The sequence below is a fragment of the Varanus komodoensis genome, unplaced genomic scaffold, assembly GCF_004798865.1.
Source record: "Varanus komodoensis strain SLA01 unplaced genomic scaffold, ASM479886v1 scaffold38, whole genome shotgun sequence".
Lineage (NCBI taxonomy): Eukaryota > Metazoa > Chordata > Lepidosauria > Squamata > Varanidae > Varanus > Varanus komodoensis.
Genome location: NW_025335909.1, coordinates 5,710,564 through 5,736,666, shown reverse-complemented (window position 1 = coordinate 5,736,666; position 26,103 = coordinate 5,710,564). Strand labels below are relative to the sequence as shown.

The window sequence follows — 26,103 nt, the reverse complement described above, 5'->3', positions numbered from 1 at the left end:
GCCTGCCCTCGTAGACGCCATCCCCGAATGTCCCCCTCCGGCTAGTTCAGCTTGAAGCTGAACCACACTGATTAAAAGTTTAAAATTGCCAGGAGATGAGACATCTATTCCTAATGCTATTTATCTTTCCCCCTTTTTCTTTTTCAAGAAAGAAGAGGAAATTAAAAATGCACAGAACCGCTTTGTGCAAAATGACCTTATTTACTGAAGCTAATGACTATTCGCCTCCTTTTAAAAGAAAGAAAAAAAATGAACTGAATCTGCTTTTACCAAATGGAGATGGAGGCACACACTGTTATTAGCTTTAGGTTTTGCTCAAGTGTTGAACTTATTACTTTTATTAGTTAAACATCTAGCCCATCCAGGGAGCTCGGGGGGGGGTGTTTATGTTTTTCCTCCCCTGATTTTGTTCCCACAACAATCCTGTGTGATAGATTAGGCTGCAAATTGGCCCCAAGGCCAAGATTCCCCAGGGAGTCATGAGGTGCTGCCTCTACCCTTCCACATAGAAAACCCAGCTTTCTATGAACCTTGTTCCTTTACCTGTGCTTGAGGGTTGCGGGCAAGTTTACAGGGTGCAGGAAAGGTCAGAGGGCACAAAGCGGGGCTCAGAGACAACCGGTGCCACCTCCCAGCATCTGCTGCCTGAGATGGTCGCACCACCTGATTACCTGGAAGGGCCGGCCCTGTTTTTTGTGGTTCCAGTCTAATGGCAGACAGTCCTCTCTGTCAGTGTCTGCTTCCCCGCATCCCCCCAGGGTCTGCTACCCTCTCCTCATCACACGGGGAAAGCACCAGCCTCTCCTTCGGTGCTTAAGGTGAGCGGCCTACATCAATGGCAACTGATGCTTGCAGGCGCATAGGCTGGTGATCCGCGCTGGGCTCCAGGCAACTGCTGCCTGTCTAGCCAGCTGGGATTCGCTTGGGGAAGTTTGCCTCATTCGCTCTTGACAGACTTCCTGCCCTCTTCTAATTCAGTGGCCGGAAATGGGCCAAGATGGGATTTTTCCCCATGGACTTCCAGCTCTAAGATGGGCTTCAGGTTGCACATCCATGCAAGCACTCTAGAGATTTGTGCAAATCTTGCCATTTGCACAATTCATGCAAATGCACACAATCTGTGCAAATCATCTCTCTCGTGCACTTTGCAAAATTGGCACCTGAAAGTCATGTGGTTCTCATGCCAGTAGCTGATGTTTGGGGGCAGTGCTTGTCCAGCGCCACTTCTCACCCAGTTCCAGGCGTGTGTCTCCATGTGGTGTGTTTTGCTTCTCCCGTGGATTTACAGTTTAGCCCACAGGAGAGTTTAGGCCTGTTGCTGAACCTTTTCATTATTTTGGCAACAGTATTGTGCACGGAAGGCAGTTTTGATCATCTGCTTTGGGAATGTTGAATTTGCTGTTTCAGTGGCAACAACAGAAAGAGCAACTGGATGACCTGGGGCACAGCTAATTTGGGGAGAAAAACAAATAGCATTGGTGAGCATCTCGATGCCCTTGAGGGTTTCTTCCTACGCATTAACATGCTTAATTAATTGAAATGCCTTTTCAAGATGTTTCATAATGGGCTTTGAGAAAAAGACTGATACTGCCATGCAAGAGGCAGATGTGCCAGGGATTGCGAGTCTGGGAGGCAGTATGGGAATTGTGTTCGAAGGCTTGAGTGATGCTTGGAGCCAGGTTCTGCACATTCCTGCTCAGAAGGGAGTCCAGCTGAGAGCAACAGGGCTTACTTGCAGGTCAGTGGGTACAAGATGGCATCGTTAAGCTACAGTCCTAGCTATGGTTACTCAGGAGTAAATCCTGCTGAATAAAGTAGGACTTCCTTTTGAGTAGCATAGTCAGGCTTTCATGATCAACTACCATTATGTAAAAAGCATTTCTGAATTAGATTTATGTGACAGTCTGCTCCATGGGATCGAAGGGGCCTTTCACAGTTACTTCTTTTATATTAATCCCAGCTTTCTGTGTAAAGAAATGTTTAGGGTGGCTTGTAGTCTAAATACAGAAGTGTGAATCAGAAGAACTGACTCAAGAGAATTGAAATTCTCTGAAATCCATCTTGAAACTCACTCCAAAATGAGTCCATATCAGGTTAGAACCTTTGTTTTTTCTTTTCTTTTCACATTAAAATCCATGCATATTTTAAGGCGTGTTTTCCCAAGTGTAAGTAGCAACTGTGCACCTCTGTGTGATGTGCGCTTTCTTCTTCCTTGAATTAAAGTCTGTTTGTGTCTTGCTTTTTGATATTTTTCATGATCATTCTCCAAATGCTGTCAAATGCATGTATTCTCATTGTGAGTTCAAAAATGTACAGCCTCAGTCACAGATCTGAGGATGCGTTTGGTCTGGAAGATGCAGACCAGGTAAATCCTGATGAAAAGTAATTTATCATTCACACACTTAATTAGGGGAACAGAATCTTTGCCTCTTGAGGCATCTGTGACTCCCAGAAGTCCTTGTTCTGGAGTTATTTGGACGGGGAAGAGAGAGAAGTTTGCCCCCTCTTGCATGGGCACAGGTGTTCCTAAGCTCAGAATCTCCCTGGTGGCTTTTCTTCCACTCTTCATTGGTGATTCCAGACACCAGCTCTCCCCATGCCTGCTCACTAGTAGCACTTGAACCAGAGCTTAATTACAGGTAATTATTGATCACTGAGGAATCGCCAGTTGACAAATCCAATTTTCATGCTCTTATTGAGCATGGCTGACATTAGACCAGTGGGAATAAGTGATGAGCAGGGTATGTCGTGGAAACTGGCGATGGCATACAGCTAGGGGAACACGGCAGCTTGGTCTACTGCCCCCCAGGGACGGCTGTTCCCATCTTGCAGAGGGACAGAGAATTCAACTGTGCCACAGCTTATTAAAACTACCAGGTGTGAGCGGAAAGGATGCAGCACAACATTGCCCTCTGGGGAGCTGTTGACAACCCCGGAACCCTGGCCCTTAGGCTGTAAATCTTGCTGACGCAGACCTGATAGACTGTTAGTACATCCTTTCTCATTAGTGGATGAGTCTTACAGGCTGCAGTCCAATGCACACTTACTAGAAGTAGTAAAAGTGTCCTGGATTTTATTCATAAGCAGTCTAGTCAATTGCCCCAAGGCAACAAAACATAGTCTACTTATACATCTACATAATGTCCCCTAAGCTGAACCATAATATATTTAATCTGTACATTTAATATATAACACCAAAATATTCAGTGCTCTGGACAAAAGTCACTTTGATCTTATGAGGAACTGAGCAACTCGACTGCTGTTTAACCACACGGATTATTGAATTTTCATCTTGCCTATGAGTTATGGATGGTGCTATGAAAAGGAAAGGTACCACACCAGCCCTCAGTTAAAAAGCAACAACATCCCCGAGGGTACCTAAAATCTACAAGTCTGGCAGTGCTTGAGGGGTGTGCATTACCCTGGGATGGGACACAAGCCAAAAGCAAGAATCCCCACCTTGGACATATCTGGGCTGCTTCATAATCAAAGCTGGCTCAAATCTTTGGTGCTTTGAGTCAAGAGGGGCTTGCCCCAAAGCTTTTGAGCTACCTTAGACTGCCAGAAGAGCTTCTAAGGATTTTTTCAAAGCAATGCAATCAGTACACCTGTTCAGCTGAAAGTTGGCAAGCTTCACACCTGACCAGGGATTACTATGCCTGCATATTCCTTCCAGTTTGGCCATTTTTAAGCATATAGGATTTTGTTGATTTTTTAAAAGTTTAATCCATGGGGAAGATATTTGTGTCTGTGGAAAAAGGAAGCAAGGTGAAGCCACATGTTGGCTTAAACTGTCAAGCTAGGCCAGTATCTGAGCCCATGTGATGGATTTTGAGTTCTGGACCCTGGACAGCTATGAGGCCAAGTCTTCAGCTGACTGACTGTTCAAGGTCTGCCTACAACCAGCTTTTGTCCCAGCTTAACATGGGTCATAATAATCATATAATTATGGCCATGTGATAGTAATAGCATTTCTGCCCCCTCCCATGGCTTGCTTTTTATTCAAGATGAGCCCCCACAACTGCATAAGGAGGACCTGGACAGCAAAGCTCAAGGCAGGTCCCTTGAGGTGTGAGCATCCTTGCCAAAGAGGAGCTTTTGCTAAACACGAGCCGGGGGCCAGAGAAGGGCGCTTCATCTCTACAAAGAAGCTTTGGGGTGTGAGTGTGTTTGTGGATATTGTGATGGTGGCAGAGAGGTGGCGCTTGGGGGGGAGGGCCGCCCGCCTGTTAAAGCCAAGGAACCCATCCAAAGCAGATGGCAACCATAATTCTGCTTCACAACCATGCAAAACTACCCGACAACTGGCGCCCAGATTTGTGTTCTTCTGCATTCAGAACGTCTCTCGGTTGCTGGAGCTGGGCTCCAGGGAGAATGTTCTGTCAATACGCTCAGCTGTGGTGCGAAGAAAGCACATTGTAGCAGCTATGTGAGCTGGACAAGCAGTGATAGATTTACTAGAGGATGGCCACTTAGGCATGCATCTTTGATTGGTTCATGTATGCTCGGTTTGCAGGGTGGAAAGCCCTGAGCCCTGCCAAGCTGTTAGCTGACGCGCCGTTCCCACCCCGTCACCGAAGCAGATCGCACTTGGTTTGCACTCGTTTCATTTGGCTTTTGAAACATTTCTGTACCATGCACTGGAGAAACACGTTGGACTGAATGCACAGATTGGGCGCGTGTGTGCAGATATGTGTGTGCGAGACAGAGAGACAGACAGAGAAAGAAACAAAATAAATTGATGTCAGTGGCAAGATTAATAGACGGCACCCCCATACAGCATTCCCAGCTTGAGGCAAGCTAGCTCTGTTTTAACTGATGGGGTTAAGGGTAATTGAATACTGGGTTTAACACATGAGCCACCGGTTCTTGGCACAGTGTGTATCCGACAAGCCTCACTTGGAATCGAAACCTTAGTGGAATAGACAAGGGACCAGTCACTGTTGCTCCGATATGATTCTGTCATCCATCACTGCTGTCCACTGCCCCGTTTTCACTGAGCCCTTACTTTGGATGTTGTTTATCGGAAGGAAGAATGAGCCCAGATCAAGAGGTGATCTGATGGCTTCCCTTTGATGAATGACGCTTCCTTCCCCTCTCCGAAGTTTCTACTTACAAGGGTACGAGAAGCCGCATGGGAGGGGGCTTCTTTCCTCAGTCTGGACTAGCAAAGGGGCCCTCTTTTTGGCATCCCCACCGAATCCCTCTTCCTGACCATCTTGCAATGTTCAGGAGAACACAAGAGCATCAGAACGGCCTTGCTGGCTTGGAGCAAGGGTCCATACAGTCCTGCATACTGTTCTCATGACATCTGGGGCACGTGTCCAGTGTCTCAGTTTGCAGAGTACACAGGAGAAACCCAAATGCAGCGGGGTGGATGCTGCAGCTTCTGAAGTCAGTGAAAGGACACCTACCACCCTATAAAGCAACCTGCATCCTCCAGATGGTTTGGACAACAGCTCCCAGCAGCTCCAGCAGCACAGCCAGGGGCCAGAAGTGCTGGGCATTGTTGCCCCAAACATCTGGAGGGTTGGGGGACAAGGCGGCAGCAGGAAATCAGGAGAAGAAAGTGTGTTTCTGAAGCAGGGGGCCTCTTACCAGTTTTTCTGCATTAATCTTTCATATTTCTATCAATGAATTTGCAGGGCATTTGGACCCGTCTGTAATTGTGGGACTGGGAAAGCTGTTTCCATCCTTTCCTTTTCAAAAGAGTACAATGTTCACAGGGGAGGGAAGGTCGGCCCTTTTCAAAGTTGTGCCTGAACTGTATTTCTGAAGCCCTCTTTTCAGGAAGGAAATCTTATGTGCCTTTTTGGATGGACTTAAAGAAAGAAAAAGAAGAAGAAGATGTGTGCTGCTTGTTCTCTGCCCCAGTGCCAGCCCCTTGCCATCCTACCTCCCATAATAAGGCATATCAGCATGAAACATTTTCCAGCTCTTGTATTCTATGGGAGATGTGAATAAATCCGCAGGCAGGGAATAGCTTGACGGATGCTTCTGCCCGCAGATTACCTGCAAACCCACTTTCGATTTCTGACACATTTAGCACCAGAGCAGCCAAAATTATCCAACGAGGAGTTTAGGGTTGAATTGCAGTTAAAATAAATAAAAGGGCAGTGACAGCCAAGCCTCCTTTGAGAACTTTTGGCACAGGCCATTACTAAAGGTAGGGAGTGCCCTGATATCAGATCAGAACAGCGGCCTGTGCATGCATTATTGCTTTCTTTTCAGTATTTTCACCACACTTCAGCCAAGAAGAAGCCACCTTGTAGAGTGGCTTAAGTGCAATCAATAAAGCAAGACAGTCCCTGTCCGGAAACTTACACTCTAAAAAGACTTGACATGCAAGGAAAGGGGGATGGGAAGGGAAGAGGAAAAACAAAATCTTTTGGTAAGGCTGGTGGAATGGTATCATTTCCCCTCTCACATCCCTCTGAATGACCTTCTGGAATGACTAACTGCTCTTGGTGACAGTTGAAAGAAGGGGCCCATGCATGTGGGAGGCCTTTTTGCAAGACTGCTAAGAAGTCCCGCTTCCGTCACTACGTTGGTGACCAAATGGCTGCAGTCTGGAAGCCTGCAGAGTCTTGTCCCTCCCAGACGTTTTACAGAGCATTCTGCTCCCCACCGCAAACAGCAGGAACTTGTGGTCGTCCTGACTTTGGGAGCTCTGCTGTCATCTACCCGCTGAGCCCAGGCCTGGGACTCTGTGTATGCACAGAGAAGCCATCAGGTGCGACAGGAGATGCGGGCAGGCTTTGCCGCCTCAGCGGGAAGGCTCAGTGCCAGGAAAGTAGGAGGCTTGGGGCACAGCTACAAAACGTGCCTGCGCGATCCCGAATCTTGCAGGGCTGGGAGAGCGAGGACCTTTTCTGCAGGACCCTCCCTCAGGTTCTCGCACCTTCCTTGGAGACCTCCCAAACCTAGTTTTTGGCTGGGAATTGTGGCAAGGTTTTCCTGGATAGATTGGGGCATTTGTCACCAGTTTCTAACTTGTGACATTGGTTTTGCTGCTGCTGGCAGAAGTTCATTTTCATCCCGCCGTGTCATGTGTCAGAAAAGTACCGATTTGCATTCTGTTGATCGGAGGAGATGGCACTTCATTTGCACCAAGCTGAAGGCGATGGCATCTCATGTCCCTGATATCAGGCGTTCACGTTTGACACCTCTAAGATTTTTGGGACCTGATCCCATTTATTCGTCGCATTCTATTTCCCCACCCGTTTCCTCAAAAGAACTCAAGGAGGAGCACACAGTCCCCCTTCTCCGCTCCCTGTTGCCCTCGCAACACCTCTGTGAAGCAGATTACTAGCCGGAAGTTGGCCAGAGCCCTTCATGGTGAAGGAGGGTCTAGAACCGGCATCTCTGGAGTCCCAGTCCAACACTCGAACCAGCCCATCATCCTTGCTGCTTTGCATACTTAGAAAGAAAAATCGCCTTCCGCTCTCAGCGTTCTACAGGCAGCCTGACTGGCTGAGGGAATGCTGGGAACTGTAGGGATTGGCTGGGGAATGCTGGGGAGGGTAGGCCTTTGGTCCGCCTCGGCAAGTTTAGGATAGCACCCTTCGGCCGTGCTACGAACACGACGGCATTTCCAGTCCAGAGTCATCGCATTCTCTGCTACATCGTTCGCTCGCCTCCTTGACTCGGCCTCTCCTGAAATCCTAATCTCTCTCTTTTTAATTGAATGCAGCATCGGAGTTCCTAAAACTAATTTTGCTGGGGTTGTCATGTTCAATGCAAGGGCAAAGGATGTGGTGGATGCCACACTTTGAAAACTCTCTGGCAGGAAATCATATTACACTCAGTGTAATTACATTGTTCTAGAAATGTGATTATGTGTTTCAACGACCAAGCTCCCATTAAATTACTTCCGATCAGTCTCAATCTGTGGGACGGAATCCTCCTGATTTAGATGTTAAAAGTGTAATAAATCCAAGAGGGAATGATCTGCATTTATGCTTTATGCGGCCGCTTGATGCTGTCTCTTCATCCTGCCGTCTCACCCGGCTCCCACGGCTCATAGCTCACCTGCTTAACTGGCTGGGAAAAGCGCGGGCCTCAGCGTTTCTGCAGGATTATGGCCCACGGTTTTGCCATGCCAAACATGCTGCATCCCAAGCGGTGCGCTGGGAGAGCGGCTGGGGGCGCACATGACCGGGTGGCCAAAGGCAGCTGCGAGATCCGAAGCAATGAGCCCTGCAGGAGTCAGGCTGCCGCCCCCCTGCAGGATTCCCTGTGCTGCTCCCGACTCCTCCCCATCAGCCTTTGCCTGGGGTGAGTAATTATGCTGTGCTGTGGGCTGTGATTGGGCCATTTAGTGTGAGCAACCCCAGAGCACATTTGGAGCAGAGAATGCTGGCGTTGCAAGATTGAGCTTAGTGGGGGGGGGGGGGGTGCTGTTGCAACCCATCAGCCAAATTGCCTTTGGAAGATGCTTTGGGAGGGGGGCTAATTCCGTGGCGGTGGAGGTGGTGGGGAGGCCAAAGTGACAGGGGCCACAGATTTTAAAAAGGGCAAAACATTGTGGCAAACTTGAAGCGACAGGCAGGGAAGTTTTAAGAAAGTGACAAAGAGTGGGGCTGGGTGAAAAAGAGGGGAGAAAAACTCGCCCATATCTCCTGCCCAGGTCAGTGACAAAACAGAGGATGTGGTTGCTTTGCCGTGTTACTCTCCCTCCGGCGTCCTGATTGCTTTCTCGATGCAGGATTGCTCCAATCCTGTGCACGCTTTCCTGGAATAAGCCCCACTGAATACAGTGTGAATTACTTCTGAGTCAATATGGAACAGGGTAGAGCTGGAATTCCATTAGTGTCAATGATCGATTAATCTCCCAGTTCCTGCTTCTTTTCAGTTGCTCTTTTTCAGCTCTTGGCCATACGGATAAAAATATAATTACAATGGAAGAAAATGCAACGGTATCAAATCCAATTTAAAAAGGAAGTTTTATGACAACCGCCGCAGCGAGAAAGAACCTGTCAGCAGAAATGTAGGAACATCTGAAATAACCCATGTCCAGTTGGCTGCATTTGCATCCAAGTGTTTTTCTCTGGCTATAGTATAGCAGTCAAAGGAACTGCTATTTAGGCATTCCCTTGTCATCGGCAACAATCCAGCTTCCTATTTTTATTCTGATATTTATTCATTTCTGGATCAGCCAATAGCCAAAGCTTTCTGGATGGTTTAAAATAGTTAATTAAAACAACAGCAGCAGCAGCTCAAAAACACTTTGGGTAGATGAGTAAAAGACCTGAGACTTAAGGATAGTCCTTAACTAACCCTTTGCTTCAGCGCAGAGGGCCGCTTTCACTTGGGGCTGAAAGGCTGTGTCCAGATGGGCCTCAATGGGGAAATCATTGCAGAACCGGGGGCCACCACTGAGAACGCCCTGCTCTTCTTGCTGCCCTCAGATCCTCCTGTGGAGTTGGCACTTGGAGGAAGGCCCTGGCTGCTGACTGTAGAATCCAGGTAGACGAGGCGCACTGTCAAGTATTGCAACCCCAGACTATTTTTTATTTCCAACTACCCTTCGATGTGTGTGCATGCAGGCAAAACCTCAAGGGATGAAATATTGTGTGTATCCCTAGTCTACAACCACAGCAGACTTTATGCCAGATCTATTTCTGGACTTTTGAAGGTCTTCTGAAAGTCCTGGCGTATTGCAAGTCCCAGCCTTTTAAAAGGCTGCTAAAGCTCTGGATGTTTACATTGTGCCTTGTTCGACCAGGGATAGCCTGGGAAAGGGCTGCATGTCAGAGAGTTTCTCACTGGGGGAAATCCTCCGACACTCAGGTTCCTCTTCAGTGCTCCCCAACCTTAAATTGAAGAAACGCACACACCTGATCCAGCCCTTTGACAAAGGGGCTGTAACTGGAGCAGGAATCCATAAAAGCACTACTTAATCTGAAGTTTTCAGGGAGCTGCATCAGTGCGACGGTTCAGGTATCTATACAGAGTTACTGATATGCCCCAGTGGAGCAGTTTCGCAGTTCTTGGCCGGGGCTACAAGGTTTGCTAATAAGATTGCAGTTCCATGTTTGGCTGAAGAGCACTCGCGTGTCTCGGCGTTCCGGCCAAGCCTCCTTTTGCTCGGCTTCGTGTTTGCCAAAGCGCTGCTGTTTGTGCAGGGTGTAATGCTCCGTTGGGCTGCTTCATACCTGCTGCATTCTGGCGGAGTTGATGTGTCTGAGTTAGATAATGCAGCTGGGAAAAGGTTATATAAAAATAGCAGCAGGATAATTATTTTTAAGAAAAGTACACAAGAGCACTGGTGTGCGATTCAGGTACAGTTTTTAACAGCAAAGCTTTGTGGAGAAGTCAAACAGGCAAGGGAATGCGGAGTGGCATTTCTTAGTCTGACTTGCCTGTTTTACCAGGAGCAGATTAACCGCACTGATCTACTCCACAGGGGTGTCGTGAAGTTTATCGAGTCCTATATAAATGCTGAAGGATAACGATCCCCTTAAGGTCCCATGTAATTTTGGCTGGCAAGCTGCTTGACTCCTTGCTCTGTCAGCCTTCCAGGAGGTGATTTCATGAGGAACACCTTCTTCCACCTCTGCAGCCTGTTCCTCCACCTCCTTTCAGTCCCTACGAAGGGACCCAGGGATCCTGGAAAAATGTACTTCCCACGGACCCTCTTACTTGGGCAGCTGGGTTCCTTCCGGCCGACAGGGAGAAGGGATGCAAAAAAGGCATGCAGGGGAGCAGGTGCCTGCTGTGGGAGCAAAACGGCCCTTCCAGGAGTTTCTGGGGACCATGCATCTGCTTCCAAGCATTCCCTTCTCACCTCTTTTTCCAAGAACAAAAGTCTTCCCTGGCTCTGCGGGGCATGTGCCACTGCTAGGGCAGAGTGGGCAGGGCTGGTGGAAGGCCCGGGCTGCAAAGCAGGGCAGGGCAGGGCGAGGCAGGTGGGCTGCAGAGGGCTCGTGGCCCAGCGTTGCTAAATGACTTTGCTCCTCTTGCCCAGGTGTCCAGGTGCATCTTGGTATGTGTCTCTCTTGCACTGCTCAGCTCAGGACAGTACAAAAGGTGAACCCCACTTGATGAGATGCTCGGAGGGGGGGCAGTAGAGTCTTGGGAAGGGGGGGTTGTAACGTATGAGGCTCGCCGGACACTAAGCCGGGTGTGTGTGTGTGTGTGGGGGGGGTGAATAAAATCTGCATCCTCAGCAGAGGCTGCTCTGGTGAAGAGCCAGGAGGATCAGCGCGAGGAGACAGCAGCCCCGTGGGGCAGAAACAAATGGCCAGCTGACGGGAGGAGCAGCGTCAGCAAATCTCCCCTGATGCCCACTTGGGTAAAAATAGCACCGTCAAATGTCCTTGGATGGATGAGAAATGTGTGGTCTCCTTGCCGAAGCGCGGCGAAATGTGGCAGTTGGCTTGAGCAGATGGGCAGGTCAGCATTTCTCGGATCCGGCCCTGTAGGGGGTGAATAGGCTCTTGCACTCCAAAGGAGCACCCTGGGCCCCAGCCAGAGAGGCAGGAGCTTGCTTAAGTTCCTCTGGAGCGAGCTCACGTGTGCGGTTCCCTCTCAATGCTCAGTGAAGCATCTGCCTGGGAGTGGCTGTTGGGACCAGTGGGTGCATGGCCCCTGAGGCAGGAAGGGAGAGGCGGTCTGATAGCTGTGTTTGGGGCGAGCACTGAGCTGCTTGAATGGAGCAGCCGGCCGCTCCGTAGGGCCAGCTGAAATCCCAATGGCCCCTAGGATCCCCTGACAGGTACAGAACTGGGAGCTGGAATGCCACCTGTGGGTAGGAGAACTGTCACGGACAGGGACGTTTCTTGGTCGTCTTGTCAAGGTCCTGGGTTCCAAGTCCTGTTCTCTGACTCCATAGCTATTGCAGCTCTTCCCAGGAGGTGGCTCCACTCCCACCCAGCATATGCTAGCTTCCGCAAAGCGCCTGCATTTTCTGTCTCGGCCACCTGCCTTCCTCCCATCAGTCCTGCCATAAGGTATCTCCAGCCAGACTCATGGGCTTGTGGTTCTTGCTGCTCCAGATGTCCATGTGCCTTCTCATTTTCCATACAGAGCAGGGGCTGGCAACATATGTTCTGCACCCTTCGATACACGCAGGCTACATTCTCCGCCGTGGGCCCTGCTGCACCACTGAATTTTAGTGGCAGAGTGGCAGCAGCAGCGTGGCCTTTGGAGCCCCCCAGGGGTACAAACCGGCTCCCAGTCATCCCCAAATTGGCCACCTTACTGTACAGTAAAGGCCAAGATCATCTTCTGCCAACCTGGCGCCTTCTGGAAACTCTCAGCATTTCTCTCCACCGGTCATGCTAGCTTGGGCCTGCAGGAGGCAGTCCAAAACCCTAGGTTGGGAAAAGCTAGCCTAGACCTACCTGGCTATCGGGGTGCCGACTGGAGAATGGCCTGGAGTCACGGGAGAGCGCAGGAGAACGCTGGGCTGGTGAGAACACGTGGGCCACAGCACATCTCCCTGCATTAGCCACTTCCGATGGAATGGCACTTTCCGTGCGGCACAGGGAGGCCCTTTCCATCTCATGCGCTGGACTGGGAGTCAAATCTTCCTTTAATATAATCTTTAAAATTTAATCTTCTTTCAATACTGGCAAGTAAAAAATGAATACTGTCCTGCACTGGCTAACGGAGAGGTCGCTAGGCAGACCGTGGGCATGGCTCTCTCTCCTCCAGGCGCCAGCTGTCTCCTTCCAGCAGCTACTGCCCGAGGGGACCATCTCACTCTGCCTCATGGGAGGGCCAGCCCGCCCCATCAGGAGCCCCCCTCCCATGGGATGGAAGCCGCCCTGCTGGCCCCTCAGAGATGTGGTGGAACTTGACCCAGAGATGCTTCTCCTCTGCCCATCACGGGCCAGCCTTCTCCTTGGTGTGCAGAGCAATTGCACGGTCCTGAACACTCACTGGTACGCAGGGGGAAGCCAAGGTGCTCTTGGGTGCACGTGCGAGGAAGGTGCGTCGCCGGCCGTTCACTGGGAACTTCTGCCAGCATTCGCCTCTCCTCTCAGCCCCACACCATTGCTTTGAACTAAAGCCGTGTCTGGTTTCTTCCCGGTAGAATTAAGGCTGCCCCAGGTGTGAAGATAGTCGACATCCGAGTCAGTGATCCAGAGCAGTGGGGAGTACAACAAGACGTGGACAACGGACGGACGCAGACCACCGCCACCATTGTCTGCGAGCGCATCGATCCCAACGCAGAGAGCAGGTACGAACTCCCGGCCGTGCCGTTTCTAGTTAAGTGCCTTGTGGGGCGGGGAGGATGGAGAGTCGTATTGATCCGGCCATTTCTTTACTGAATGGGACCCCGTTGCTTTCTCCCTTCGCAGCTTTCTAGCACTGGGGAAAGCTTTCCAGACTAGTTCCAAAGACACGTGTGTTTTTCCCAAGGCATCTTCATTGCCATTAGGCGTTTATATAAATGCTCAAAGGCCGTCGTCAGGGCTGAGGGCAGCAATTTTAAACTGTCGCACCTTCCAGTGATTAAAAACAAGACTTTGAAAGCAATAAGTGCATGAGAGCATCCAGGAAGAGGCAGATTTGAAAAGGCTCAATTGGAAAGATGCCTTTTAATACCCTTACTAATAAGCAAGGCAGTGGGTCGCTCCTGGGTCTTTCCTGCAGAGGTTAGTACTCAGGTGGGCTTGCAGTGAGACGGGCAGCCTCTTAGCCAGATCCTAAGCTCTAGAAGGCACGGGGTGGAGGCTAAGGGAGGTGGTACAGCTGGCCATACAAAAAGGTGGAGTCCCAGCCTCGACCTTGGAGAAGACTTTGCGGCTGCTGCCGGGACGTCTCCTTTGCAGGGCCCCCTCTCACCTTCTCAGCAGCTGTGGCTTTTTTCATATGGGCTTAGCCACCAAAGATGGGAAGACCATCTTCATGACATGTCCAGGGGAGGGTCGAAACCATCAGTTGCCCCTGCATCCAGACGGTGCTTCGTCTCTTCCTCCCGAGGATGACAAAAAATCCGCCAAATTGGCTGTCTAAACATTTTTGAGTGAGGGGTGCATGGAGGTAATCCAGACCCCCTGGGCTCCTCCCATGCTAAGTGGGATGGCCATAACTCACCTCAAATATTCCCTCTTGTCTTGGGACTTAGCTGCGGATTTCACCGTGAATGGCTGGATGGATCTTATTCCTTCTTGTTATGCCAACTACTCTGGGGCAGTTTGATCTTGAATTGGCTGGCGAGATTTACAAAAGAGCAGCTCCTGGTAAAGAGGGAAACTGCTGGGACCAGGACATTAATTTGCATCAACACAGCTGCCTCTTCCTGGGGAAGCTGCTATGGGTCTGGCGGGACGGGTGATTCCGTCAGAATTTACCATTGCATGACTAAATAGAACAGACTGCTCTGATCCAGTGCAAACTCATTTTCTCCCTAGAAGGCCAGGCTTTTCCATAGATAGAGGCGGGGCAAAAGAAGGAAGAGAGCTTTATTCTGGCAAGAACTTTTGCTGTTGTGCTGAAAACACCAGCTGTGGAAATATGGCTGCTTCTTAATTCTGTCTTAGGTTTTCCCATTTGCTGCAGTTGTGACCCATGTTCCGTTTAGAGCCGCATGAAAGAAAAATCACATTAAGAGAGAAATATTGAGGTTAAAGGAAGAATGAAATGTAATTTTCATCTGCAGGAGAGAAAAATGTTTTAATTGAAGCAGGGTAACTTAAAAAATTTAAGTTAGTCATAAACTTGTTGAGAATGCTGGAAGTTTTGCTAATCCGTGAAATTATACCTGTCACAGTAACTTAGGTTTTATTAACATCGTTTTCTGCTTTGTGTCAGACTTCTAAATTATACAAAAGAAATGAATCTCGAGTTAATTAATACTCTGACCCTTTCCTTTGTGAGATTAGTTTTAATATTTTTTGGATTAATTAAAGTATGCAAATAGAAAACTCCATAAGATCCATTCTAGATTTGCAAATATTGTTGCTCTTGGAATAAATATTTAACTTTGATCATTCTTTTAATTTGCTGTTCTGGCTTACCTTGCCATTAGTTTAGAAAATTCAACTACTCCCTTAACAAAATAAAAAATAACCCCAATCCACAAAACCTTCACCACACTTCAGGATAAAGCTTCTTCCAGCTATCTTTGCACTATGATCTGGGTTCTGTGTTGTAGAGCATCATAGCTTTCAAAAAACACCACCAGAGAAGAGAGTTAGCAACGTTCCATCTCTTTGCCATGGACTGGGCACGTCAACAAGGGTGGCTGGTTTGGAAGGTGAGAAGGCGCATGTCAATGATGGGGTGCCTCCTGGCCCCAGTCCAGGATGGACTTTTCTGGAAGAGAAAGAAATGATACAGCCAGCCTCTAGGAAGTCCAAGGAGCTGGTGTGTGTCTGATACTTGGCTTCCACCATCCAAAGTGCTGGGAGAGATAGTGAATAATCGCCTTCTGTGAAGGCAGAAAAACTGTCCAAAACTGACCTACTTAGCATGCTGTGACTGTTACCTTGGAGTGCTTAGGTGACAGGAATAGGTGGTGGCCAGTCGTCTGGAGCAAAGCAGGAAGGTGAGATCAAAAGTCTGGACTGAAGAGCAAGTTGGACCAGAGAGCAAGCCAGAAAGTGCAATCAATGTGCAAGACCAGAAACACCAGATACTTCAGGGTTTGGGTAGATATTGTTGCTCAAAGGACACGGAGGCAGGAGGCCCTCTTATTCTCCTTCCTGCTCAGGAAGGGGCCCTCTTGGGAAGATCTGCCCAGAATTTCTTCACTGCAAAGCTTGAGTGACCCAACTCTCCGCATAGGTTCTAAGCGGTTCTGGAAACTTGGACATGGCAGCAAAAAGGGTTTTGGCAGCTTCTCCTGCTTCCTTCTCCAGCCTCAGGATGGTTTCAACAGGGGATAGGAGAGTGGTGCCAAGCTGGCCAAATTACCCAGTATTTTGAGTCCTCCAGCTCAGGAGGAGAAGGTTTTGATGTTGACCTCTCAGACCCAGGAGAGCAATGGCCTCTGGAAGCATTCCTCAAAACCCCTCTCTGCTCAGGGGTTTCGGCCCAGAAGAGCCACAGGGCAGAAGATCAGGTATCTACTTCTGAACCTGCTGCCAGCTTCCTGCTCCAATTGCTCCATCCTGCGGCAGCCAAAGGCCCCAAAAACCATCGTGGCCCCTTTATGGGAGAAGGACTCAAGTAGTGCTTGGAAGGAGCTCCCAGTCTCTAGGAAGTCCAAGTCCTACGTGGTCTGAGGCTCTGGCTTCCTGTCCAGCTGCACCTGGACTTCATTGTTGGACTGTGGATTCCTTAGTTCTCTGGGCCCTGCCCTCCATCCCGTCCTGCACCCACTGGCCTGAAATGGTGCCCAGCCCCCAAACAGAGGAGCAGAGCGGGGAGGCGAAGAGAAGGCCAAAGGGAGAAGGAGAAGGGCTGAACTGGGAGACATGGGAGAGGGTGGAAGCGGGAGGACAAAGGGTGAAGATGAGACCTGGAGCCTTCTTCCCCCAGGGCTCCCCATTCTGTCTGTGAAATCGCAGCATCCAAGAATGGGAGCATGAGGGCGTGAGGGATGTTCTGCCAGAAGAGCCCGAGGGGCCATGTGGCGCCGCTTGCGGTTTCCTACCCAGGCCACTCGGTGGCTTCCAGAAAAACCACAAGCGGCATGACGACACTCGATGGTCTTGTAATGGGCCTGTAGGAACATAATGGGAGTCCTGCCACGAGAAAGCGAGGAGCTATTCGGGTCACCCTGTGGTCTCTCATGCCGGCCAGCTGAATCCTTCTGGGAAACTGGTAACAATGGCAGTTAAACAGCAGAAGATCTTGGCTTTGGATGATGTGGTAATTCTTGTTCCCGATAGCAACTGTGAAAAGAAAAGGCAGCGTAGTAACTTCTGTTTCATCGAGGAGTCTTAAGATGAGCAGTGTGGGCATGGAGATGGAGTCAATTAAGCACTCTCCTCAAATATCCAAGAAATGGCCACTGAGCAATCCTTAACTTCCTAAGCACCTTTTCCACCTCTTATGCTTGTTACCACAATTATTTTCTTCTGTACCTGCTGGCCATAAAAGCCACACTATATCTTGAAGTCAAGCAAACAGCAGCATTAGAATGTAATGCATTCATAAATCTACTGTTTTATTCCTTCCCACTTCTGCTATCCTTTGCGGAACTCTTTTTAAATATGCTTACTTTCTAATCTTTTTCCTCCTCCTTTCCATGGTATTATCCCTTATCACCATTTTTTTCATCTCACGTTCTTCAATTTGCTCCTATAAATTGAGTGTTCATTAAGATACTTTAAATTAAGACCTTTCAGGAAAAGTGCATCACATTCTCTCTCTCTCTCTCTCTCTCTCTCTCTCTCTCTCTCTCTCTCTCTCTCTCTGTAAATTTTTTTTTAGACAAAACAAAAATCCCTTATCACAATGTCTCAGGCGGCTTACATTATATTCTATTAGAAATCCATTTTGTCCAAGGTTGTTGCAATTGGCAGATTAAAGCTTTTTCCCCGGGTTTTGTATTGTTCAGAATGCATTTACGAAATCACTTCTTTCTCAGTCAGACACATGCCATCCATTGGTATTTCCGTGTCTCTTTGATAAGATAGTCCAGAGGAGTGTATTCTTCATTTTTCATAGAAATATATAATTTCGGGGCTTTGTTGAGAAGCATACTTGGGCTTGCAAATGGGTTTGCAAATGCTGTGGGGTTCTCAAAACCCACTTTTGAATAGGGACGGTCGATTCCATCAGCTCTGCTTCCTGTCATATTTGAGTTTTAAAAATCCTCAAGGTCTCTCTGTCCTGTTTTGAAGACATTTTTGAATCTGGGAGATTCTTAGGAAGAGATGGACTAAAGGAATCCTCTATCGGCCTCATTCCAAAGCCACTGCGGGCCCTTTGATTATTCATGTTATGCACTTCGTGCAAGGGGATAGCCGAGCAAATCGAACAAATTCTGAGCATGAAATCTGTGCAAATTTCCTAATTTTGGCAACTTTCCTCCATAGATGAAAGAGGGGCTGAGTCAGACTGCAGCAGAAAGTTGCACAAATTAGGACATGGGTGCAAAAGCGAACTGAGAAGTTGTGCAAACTGAATGTGCACGCATGTTTGGCAATTTCAGGTGGGCACATGCCCAGTCTTTGGACAAGGCAGGCTCACCTGCTTTGCAAGCAAAACCAGAATGCTCACACACCCCTTAAAACAGCATCTGCACTCACTGAGGTTAGGCTCTGGAACCTCCCAATCTGGGATTTAATGCCCATGACTGCATCTCACTGTTGACCAAGAACAGTCACAGTCTTTTGCTCACTGTCCCAGGGAGATCACCATCCCTTCCCCCATCCCACAGATGGCTTGTTGAAGTATAGCAATGTGAATGGATGACATTCTTCCAAGTCCAGTTCTCTCTGCACCGGCATCTCTGGAGTTACATCTTGAAGCAGAGGGCCGGGGACATCTCTGTTCTGGTTCAAAGGGTGATAAGAAAGAGCAATTCTTCGAGGATTCGGCAGTCAATTACAGGGAGGTCATAAATTCCAAGCTAAGAGAAGACAGAACACATTTACCGTTAGGGAGCCAAGGTCAGTAGCCATAAATCCAATGTCAAAGGGCAAGGGTAAGGAAGGAGGAGAGCCACAAACACAAGCTGCATGTTTGAGAGATCAGAAGCAGGAGTGCCAGGGCCTGAGGTTGTGATCCATGGTGGGCCAGCGCATGAGACAAGCCTTTTATCCAGGCTGGGCTGAGCAACCCAGACCCCACAGCTGGAGGCAGTCTAACACGGCTTGTTGATGTCCTGCGCATGCTCTTGATGCTCCTGGGGCCTCGGCTTGCAGGTGAGCACCTCTCTTTCGGGGAGCATCTGGGCTTCCTGCGTGAGCTGGTGTCATTCTCCAGGGCCTGGAGATGGTTGCCGCTCCTGCATGAGGGTCTGCTGGGCAGCTTCTGGGCCCACTGCTGACGTTCTGCTAGATGTCTTCTGGGCTTCTGTCCATACCTACCTCCAGGGGAGTGGAAGGTTCTTGAACCAAAAGCAGGTTCTTTCTGTTTGTCGAGCTGGACTCCTAATCCAGAGGGAAGTCCTCCACCCTTCTGAAGAGGAATCTTTGAAGGCAGGCATGGCCATCTCATCTCGAAAGTGCAGGTGGATCAGTGCAGGTCCATGCATGCTAAGGCACCATGCGGTGTACAGCTCCACATCTGGAGCTGCTTTAATTTGGAAAATGCAGCCATGTTTGGCGTGTTCAGATGGGACTTTCACTCCCAGTTTCAAGCAGGATCCCTGTCCTGAATAGCTACAGAGGCAGTCAGGAAAGATGTGTTCCCCTCCGCTCTGGCAGCAGCTGTGTCCGGAGTGGGCAGGTGAGGATTTTGCTCCCTCCATTTTGGATATGATCTTCCTTTAATTCAGAAAAGCCTTTGTCTTTGGGATGAACCGACTTTGAGCTTAATGGTATTTTTTTCAAAGGAACATGAAATAGAATGAAACTGTCCAGTTCCTGCCTTGGACTACAGTCGTCTTCTACCCAGGCTAATAGCTATGCTGATGGGAGTTGTAGTCCAAAGTATCTAGAAAGCACCAGGTCGTGTCTCCCTGACTCTGACGTGGGTTCCAGCTCAGTGGCTGGAGCACAATCTTGCGGTGGAACAGCTGAATCCCCAGGAGGTTAGTCCAGGGTCTTTCTTAGACCTTCTTGGAGAAGCACCAGGGTCTCGGGCATATCAGGCCAATGACATGGCTCTTCCCCACTAGCAGCTCCCAACTTCCATCCCTTCCAGGCAGAAGTTTGGTTCTGAAGCCTGAAACCCCTGGGACTAGAAGGAAACACTTGAAACACCTAAACGAGAGCAGATGGATTGGTCTGATTTTATATAACCGGATTCAGGGTTTGGGATTTCCGGTCGGGAGGATGCCTGCTCGTGTTCTTAGCATCTTAGGGAAGCGCGGCAAATTCTGTTGTTCTCCCTTCCCTCCTCCTTATCCTGTTTTTGTTTCCCAGTCCCTTGGAAGGCAAGTACCTGTGGGTGGCCCACATGCAGTTGCCCGGCAACTTGAAACACACAAAAGATTGCTACAGTGGCGGAATGGCAACACTTTGTTCCCATGGATCACGTAGGGAAACACAAGGGAGAATAGGTAATTTCTAAGGACTCTCAGGAGCTGTTTCCCAATAAGCAGGGCTCAGCATAGGTAGATGGCGTCGGAATCTGCTTGGCTGAAACTGGAAAAAGGAAGGCCCAATGAAAGTCGAAAATGCTGCTACCTTATCAGTCCAGGATGGCTTAGGACTGGGCAGCAGAGAAAAGTAATGGTGGAATAGGAAGAAGATCATTGCAATAGCCTTATTCTTAATATCAGCATCAATAACACTGTTTCTGTTCTGCCAATCGCTGAAGCTTCCATGTGATTTTGATGGAATGGCCCAGCATCCTGTTTTCAGCAGGCATCCTACTGAGCCGGAAGCTCCTGGCCAAGATGTGAGGGGCAGAACCCAGCATCTGGCTATTGCAGGTATACTGCAGTTTTATGTGGAGGTTCTGCATAGCTGTTACAATCAGTGCCCCTCATCAGGTTGCTCCTCCACCTCTTTATCTAACATTCCTTATGTCCGAAAGAACCTGTCCACCAGCCATCTATATATTTATTCCAGTCAGCATTTAAAATATCAACATATACCCTTTTGCTTGGAAAGATTATTTTGTAAATCTGCAGTCAGTGGCATCACTTCTGTATCTCAAATGAACCACCTGCGTATCAATGCAACCTCTTGCTAAGTGCTGGCGAACTAGTGAGATTACAGCAAAATGACTCAATATTTCCCCGAAAAAGCATCTATGTTTGCACTTAGAAGTTTTCATTAGTCTGTAATTTTTCTTGAAATCACGATAACAAAGGCAAATTAGATGTCGTTCCATCTGTTTATACGAGTATGTAAAAAACAAAACACTCTTGCACTCTAAGGAATTTTTGAATGCCTTTCCCCAAAGTGACACCCACCCTCTACCTGAAATCAAAGAAAACTTGAGTAAGAATCTACGGTAGGCATGTGCCTAAATAGATATATCTCATTTCAGAAGTGTGTTTCAGGTTTGGCGAGTTTTGGAAATAAGTGGGAAGGTGCAATATTTATGCTATCGTCTGTGTGGGGCTGGGTGAGGGGTGGAGAGGAGGGTCTTGTCTTTGCACTCCTTCTGCGTTTGATTGGATTCCCGCCGCCCTCCATGCTTGGAGGCTTCTGGGCAGTGACACTGAATACTGTCCATAGTTTCTTATCTATGAAATGACACATCCTTTCAAAACAAGCTATTTTTTGTCACACAAGTGAAGGGAAGAAGAGATTTGGATGGTGGTGCTTCTGAGTGAGATGAGAGATTTATTTGGAAATTTCTCCCTGCACCCAGAATAAAGCAGACTGAAGTCCACTTAGTTCTGACATCTTGGAGGGTAAAATACAGGCATTTTTGGCAGCCCTCTGCAAACCTCATGCACCTTACAGATTCCCTGGAAAGAAGGTGCCCATGGGGTGTGGATTGCAGATCCTTTTCCGAGCTGTGAGGAATGAGTTGTTCAGGACACATGACACCCCCCCTCCCAGTTCAAGCAGGTATTCAATTAATTCAGTGCTCCCTGTTGCAGGAAACCTTTCTTTGTTCTTGTTGCTGGCTTTGCTCAAATCTCTTGGGTGCTGTTGGAGGCTCTTGAAAATGGGTAGCCAGAAATAAGTGGCGGTGGGGAGAATTGGAGCTGGCTGGTGTAACGGTGGAGGGTAGGCCAGGACTAAAGGGTTGTGGACTCACACGGCTTCTCGACAATCAGACTCGATGAGTGAAAGGTCACTAGAATAATGTAGCCTGTTCTGGTTTAGTCTCTCTCTCCCGTGCTGTGCCACGAGGTTCTTCTAACCCTTCCTTCCCTCCTCCCTTTAATTAAAGCAGAGTTTGTCTTTGCCTCTTTGCTGTGCTCTTTAGTCAAAAAGATCCCGGAATGGCTTACAGGGATCACGCAGCCAAAAAATCCCGCCCACCGGGAATAACTGATGGGCGTGAGCAGGTGGGGTTGCAACGAAATGCCATGGAATCCCTGCCTCCAGCATTTGCAGGCTTCTTCTTGTGCTCGGCCAGTCTCACCAAGAAAGCCAAGCTGGGAAGAAGTGTGGCTGATTGCGAAGTCTGGCAGCGCAACCGGCGGTCTCCTTCCACATCTTTGCTGCTGCCCTTGACTCAGAAGAGGGGCTGCGCTTGCCAGGGCTCCCCATGGATGCTGGCCACCCTCCGGGGCCTTAGCCTCATGGCCATGACCCATCTGTCCAGGGCCCTGGGATCCCCAGGAATCCAACAGGTCTGCACCGTGCAGCAGGTTCCTCACACATCCTGATGTGCCAGGCTGGCCTTTCTGCACGGCAGGGATGATGAAATTGCTGCTGGGGTGGAGAAACAGGCTGCCAAAGGGATCGAAGGAAATGCTTCCCGCCAGAGCTGGCGTCAAGCGGGGGCCCAGTGGGGCACTTGCGAGGGCCCACCTGCCAGCAAGGAGGCCCACGGATGAGGGAGGATGGCTCCCCCCACCGCTTGCAGCCTGCCCCTCGCTCTGGTGCAGACGGTGGTGGTGGGGATGCCGCAAACACGCGTTCGCTGATGTCAAGCAAGGGAGGGATGGCGAGGTGAGGAGGAGGGTGTGCGAAGGCACCCTCACTGCGGGGGCAGGGGCGGGTCTCCCCAAGGGTGCTTTTCAGAAGAATCTGGAAGTGCTGCTGGCTGGATGGAGAGGGACCAGAGGATGGCTCTGCAAGGATATTTTGTTTATTCTTGTTTAATTATTTCACCAAAAGCTTTTTTTATCCTGTCCCCTACAGAATGTCTCGGGGTGGCTTACATTAAATAAGGAGTATAAAACAAATCCCACAGCATCCGGCCATTAATATACTATAAAACCCCAGTTAAAATCAACTAAACATTAAAATAGCGGGGAAATAGAAAAGGGCTTTGCCCGATGCCGTAAAGAATATGATGCGAGCCTGGATATTCCGACAGTGACCCAGGAATGACAACAAAGTCATTGGATGTGCACAAGCTTGTCCCGTGCCCCTATTTCAAAAGAAATCCGTGATATTGAGGGCAGGGGACCGTGGCTTAGGATGCAGCGGAAGGAGGGCTGATCGGTTGCAGGAGCTGTTTTCATTCTGGGTTAGTGACAATGAAATTATATGGCCGGCTCTTGCTGAGAATCTAATAGCCAGGTAACCACGTGAAGCCTTGGCTGACCAGCCAGCCTGCCGCCGTTTCCCCCTCTTTCTCTCTCTCTCGTTAGGCCAACCGCCGATTCAATAAAATCTCCAGTGGAGAGGGGGCACGGAAAGGATCGGCTGGTGGACTCTGAATAATTACTGTACGGCTCGGCTTCCCCAGGACTGGCCCCGCTCGCCATTCCCGATGCACCTCCTCAGAGAGGGTCAGTCCTAGTTGCCCCTTCCTTCCACCCATGGAGGCCTGGGCCATTTCTGTGCAGCTTTGTTCTGGCTGTGCTGGTTTATTAGAGTAGAAAAGCGCATTTGACGAAGCAATAAACCCTCGGGGACTCCAATGAGAAACCCTTAAGCCCCCCGGAGATACACGGGGGAAACTCCACAGAGCGGTGGGGGAGAACCAAAAGCACAATTATCCTTATGAACGCTCAGGGACATTGTATGATTTCCACTAGAAAGAGAAGCCAAACTGGCAGCGTGACAAACTCACAGCAGCTGCCACTCAGGGGGTTTTTCTGTTGCGTTCCGATATAGATATATCCAAGGGCATGTGCGCCACACCGACACAACGGTGAGGAAACATGATCCGGGATAAGAGCCTTCCGAGGACTCTGCTCTTAAGGCAGGGGACTGGCCATTTGGAATATGTAGGTCAGTGTTCGATTATCTCCACTGGCGTCCAGTCCAGTCCAGTCCAGTTACGGAGGGATGGCAGTCAGAAAATGGGTTGGGCAGGTGAGGCTCAGTCTGGGCTTCTAACCATCTGGACAGCTCTTGCTCAGCTGGCTAGACTGGGCTACAAGGCAGGCAGGGGTGGCTTGTAGGGTCCCAGGCGTCTCCTGTCCAAGCTGACTGCCCTCCAACTCATGCTGCAACCCAGAGGTGACCCCAGCTCTGTGGCCCTGATCCTGGCCGACCGGTTGAAGGCACATCCTCCCAAGATGCCTCCAGGTGGCCTGGATTCAAGAGCTTTCACATCTGCCTCAAATCGATTTCCCACTCAGTCCAGAGCCAAAAGTCCAACCGCACCACCAGGCGCGATCATTTTCATGGCTCCTACTATGGGGCAGGTGATTCCAGGAGATCTTGCTCCTTTCCTGTGCTCTGCCTCCAACTCTTGATGATATCCCGGCTGTTGTGCAATTTCCTCTCCATTCGGAGAGCTCCAGCTATTTCTGGCAGTAAGAGCCAGAGGCTGTGATAGGCTGGGGGTTTTTGCCCGGCCCCTTTTCCACTGGCCCCACCCCCTTGGCTTTCCGTGCTCTCCCTGCTCGGATGTGGTCCCCTGAGAGTCTCTCCGAGGCAGAAATTGGCTCTTGGGTTGGAAGAGGTGCCCCCACCCCCATGGAGTGAGGGGTGTTTTGAGTGGGCTGGAATGTGGTTTGCCGGCCCGGTGTCACCTCCACTCCTCCTCTTACAATCACACTAAAATGCTGCTCCTTGGCTGCTTGAAGGACAGTCAGTGGGTCAGAGAGGAGCGGGTTAAATGCCTCTACAGACTCCTAGGTGGGCCGATCTGGCAATCTGCATGCTGCCTCCGCCTGGCTTGATTTGATATGTACCATGTTGGTTTACTGGGGAATATAGTTTAATTTCAGGGTAGGGTAGTCTGAAAAATTAAGGTTGCGAGAACGTATTGGTCTTCTGCGGTGGAACGAGCTGGGCTGGAGCGGGGATAGGAATTCCGCTGGTTCATTTGCATGCCTAGGAGAACTGTTCCTTCCATGCTCTTGAGGAAGAACGGCCTGGATTTGTTGGCCTGGGCTGCTCCTGGAATGGTGGACCCCCCTGGCAGAGTGAATAGCCTCCACAGTTCTGCCCCTTCCTAAATCATTTCCCCCAGTTTGGGGCCACATTCACCCAGCCCCCGCAATGCAAGCTGCGAGCTCTCATGGAGAACTCTAGGTGCCACATTTCTCCCTCCTGGCATTTTTAAACATGGTCTTGTTTGGGTTGGTTGGCAAGACGCTGCCCTTGATTTGAGAGGCCTCCATGGGCAGGATCCTCATCCGGCTTCTGGGGTCCCCAAACTTCTCCTGTGGGCACCACAGACCCCTCTGCTTGGCTCTTCCCTATGTATTTACAATTGTAAAATGATGACGATGATGATTAGTATGATTAAACCAGGAGGGTGGCATACTCCAAAGCAAAGCTCTCGATTTAGAATATAGAGGGAGAAAAGAGAGAGTGCCCCTCTTTCTAAAGGGAATCCCTTCTTCCTTTGCCCTGTGGGACACTTCTTATAGGGCCCCGGTTATGCACTAAGAGAACGGCTCCCCGAAAGAGCAAGAGGCCTGCGGGGACGGAGAGAGGGCCCCGTTGCGTCTTGCCACCAAGCTGGGCTTGGGCTGCCAGTGCAGACTTTCCGGCATTGTTCCTTTGGCACGCTTGAGGCCCCGGGATGCCTCCTTCGCTGAAAGGTTCATGTTTACAATTTGACTTTTTAATTAGCTTAATGTGGCACAAGGCTGGAGGGGTGGGGGGGGGGGGAGGAATTCACATGCAAACTGTGCCTCAGTGTAACAGCAGCCAGGTTTTTTAATTTCAGGGTAGGGTAGTTTGCATAAATACAGGCTGATGAGTGTGTGTTTGTGTGTGTATAGATGTGTGCATATTCTTTCTCTCTCTCTCTCGCGCGCGCCATCCATATATATATATATATATATATATATATATATATATATATATATATATAAAAATAATCTCAGCAGGAAAGTTGTGGGTGGAATACAATTTCCAACATTCCAGTGAAACATTGATGTCTCAGGATTACCCGCAGAGAACTCACCTCCTTTTTGGTGTCAGAGTTTAAAGCAAATGATTCTTTTGTGGCCTGCTTCTTTATTGGCCTGAAAGAAAGAAGAGAAAAAGGGCAGCAGAATTTTTATTTGGTCGTGGCTGGGAGCCCTCAGGATTGTGGCGG

The 26,103-nt window shown here is 49.4% G+C and overlaps 1 protein-coding gene across 1 annotated transcript in view; it reads left to right on the top strand.

Moving 5' to 3' along the window:
• Window positions 1–26,103, top strand: part of TMEM132B (transmembrane protein 132B) — a 140,852-nt gene that overhangs the window by 18,697 nt on the left and 96,052 nt on the right. Inside the window, exon 3 of the mRNA XM_044440945.1 lies at window positions 13,043–13,189. Coding sequence (XP_044296880.1) covers window positions 13,043–13,189 — 147 coding nt within the window. The remainder of the gene's footprint in view (window positions 1–13,042; window positions 13,190–26,103) is intronic.